Genomic DNA, 2785 nt, shown 5'->3' with positions numbered 1-2785 from the left:
TTTTTTTTTTTTTTTTTTGGTCTTTAACCGACTGGCAACAAAATTATAAGTTGTACCTCTTTGAGGATGGAAACCGCATTGGAGACTCCGACAAGATTAGATCGGAAAATTGGTTGACCTGATTCAACAGCATGTGAGATAAGTTCTTGCAAATTGATGCTAACAGAGAGGTCTCACTGTAGTTTCCACATACTTCGCTGCTCCTTTTTTGAAGATGGTCACAATTCACACATCTTCAAAGTCACTCGGATCAGATTTCTGTTCTCAATTTATAATATCAGGTGGTGAAAATTTACCTTCAAATATGTTTTCCTGTTGCTTGTACGACTCAGCAAGAACAAAATGTAAACCAGAGGCTTTTTAGTGACGCAAATGACAATGTTTCAGGTTGGGAAAAACGCCATTCCAGACTGTTTTGGAAACGTAGCAAGATCAACATGACAATCATCATAGGCTGTTGGTGGTCTATTCAGTATGTTACTAAAGTGTTCAGGCCAAGTGCTGTCTTCAGCTTTCGTCTTGGTAAGTCCAAATACGGTATAGATAAGTGGAATTCACATATAACTTTGAAATTCGTTAGCCTTAGCTTGCTACCAGTCGTTCTGGACTCTGCAGATGTGAGCTTGGGCATCCGCCCTGCGGCATTGAAAGTTGGTGTTCATGAATCGGAGTTTGCTGATTTCAGCAGGAAGATTCGAACTCGAAAAGACAGGCAGAACATCAACACATCAAAATGGTGAATTGTTCTCCTTGCTCAATATCTGGAAAGATTTAATGTCCGTGCTTTCTGAAACCAGATTAGTGAAGGAGAGCAAAGTGGAAGGAACTGGTCTCAAGTACAAAAGAAAATCCTCAAGAGAAAAAAACATATCTACAGAGTTGGTGCGACGCTGGAGAAGGATCTGAACCTAAATCCCACCTACGCTGATGAAAGGTTTCGTTATGAATAACTGTCAAGGATAGTTATCTAACAGCAGTTGGTGTATATGCACTGACACTCGCTATATACACACACAAAATCGGATTACATTAATTCTAACTTGACAATAAAATATCAGATTTCATGACATTGCATTGGGTGGAGACATTCTGCAGTTTGTTCTTTACATTAATTTCAGCAACTATGATAACCTTTGGAAAAGTAGGCAAATAACTAGACGACTTAATAGATAAGCATCTAAAGTGACTTGTTAATATGAGTCACAAGTAGGCGACGAATCGGCAGAGCCATTAAGGCATATGAAAACATGTTTTTATGTTTGTTCCGGACCTTTGCATCCAGAGTTCAGTTTTGTCTTTCGGATTTTCGAAGTCAAGTATATTCGATATAATGAATTTAGCCTTCCGCACAAAATTCCTGTATCAAAAATCAATATTAGAAGCAAGAATCGTCAAAGTTCAATAGCGAGTAGTTAAAAGACGCACATGCATATAAAAGAGTGAGGGTGACCCCTTTCGGCCATGAATGACCATGGGATTGCACCTAGAAAGCTTCCGGGCAAGGTTGTTTTATGGAAGATCAACTGTCGCCCATGCATATCAGCCTCTCCTCTCCATGACACTGATGTTATCCAAAGGAAAGGCAAAGGGGCCGATGCAACTTGGCACCAGTGACGTCGCGAATCGTTTCTACAGCTGAGTGAACTGGAACGACATGAAATAAAGTGTCTTGCTCAAGAACACAACACAACACACAGCCCGATCCAGGAATCGAACTCACTACCTCGTGATTGTGAACCCGACGCTCTAACCACTGAACCATGCGCCTTCACAAACGTATACAAACACAGATATACATTTGCACACACAAGTACACACACACACACACACACACACAAACGCCCTCTGACACACACACATTGACAAATATATATAGAAACAAACAGACACATAAACACAATGACAACCACATACACGCAAAGATAAACAAACAATAGACAAACAGATATATACACACACACACATAAACACACAATGTAAAAACACACACACAAACACTCACACACGCGCGCGTATGCACGCATTACAGAGTAATCTAAAATTTATATACAAATCCGTCTAGGTCACCCCGACCCATCACTCATCTTACATTCGTGCAATTTGAAGTTGTTTTGTTTAAACTGATGAGCGTAGCGCTGCAACATTCAACTTAATTAATTCTTTAAATATCAGCAAAATACCAACAGAGAGCTGCAGCAATCTTAATTGAAGTTCGCATTGATGGTCACGAACGGCAAGGCTGACGACCGCTAGAACACGAACTAGGGAAAGGTGCGTCTACGTTAACCTTGGACCTATTAGAAATAAGTGATGAAAACAAAAGCGACAGGGGGTGCGGATTTCTGGAGTGGTGGGCGAAGACAATGGGTTGTTTCACTCTCTCTTATTCACTTCAAATTCATGCACACTAAATATACATACATGCATACAGACACACAGACAGAGATACCCATGTATATATATGTATATATATGTATATATATATATATAATTTTTCAAAGTAAACTATGTAATCGTTACCAATATAGCAGGAGATTTCACCGCAAAAAAATCTAAATTAGACTCCTTAGGGATCGTTCTCCTTGTTTACGCTGGTGTTTTAATGGTGGCAGCTGATGAAGGAGATGTTTCTATGTGGCTTGCTTGTTTGTTGTACCTTGTTTATCATTTTGTCCATGTTCTTTTGCCACGTCATGTACCCAGTTATGTATCTATATGTACATGTAGATGAAGGTATGTACATACATGTACATATATATGCATATACTCATATATTGTTTTTATA

At 39.2% G+C, this 2785-nt stretch overlaps 1 protein-coding gene across 1 annotated transcript in view; it reads left to right on the top strand.

Annotated features, from left to right (window-relative positions):
- The window catches only part of LOC106867212 (mucin-5AC), an 11300-nt gene extending 10560 nt beyond the window's left edge, over nucleotides 1-740 (top strand). Inside the window, exon 9 of the mRNA XM_052972271.1 lies at nucleotides 282-740. Coding sequence (XP_052828231.1) covers nucleotides 282-740 — 459 coding nt within the window. The remainder of the gene's footprint in view (nucleotides 1-281) is intronic.
- The last annotated feature ends 2045 nt before the right edge of the window (nucleotides 741-2785 follow it).

This window comes from Octopus bimaculoides, chromosome 13, assembly GCF_001194135.2.
Source record: "Octopus bimaculoides isolate UCB-OBI-ISO-001 chromosome 13, ASM119413v2, whole genome shotgun sequence".
Taxonomy (NCBI): Eukaryota; Metazoa; Mollusca; class Cephalopoda; order Octopoda; family Octopodidae; genus Octopus; species Octopus bimaculoides.
The sequence above is the reverse complement of the archived record's forward strand: the minus strand, read 5'-3'. Positions and strand labels throughout refer to the sequence as shown.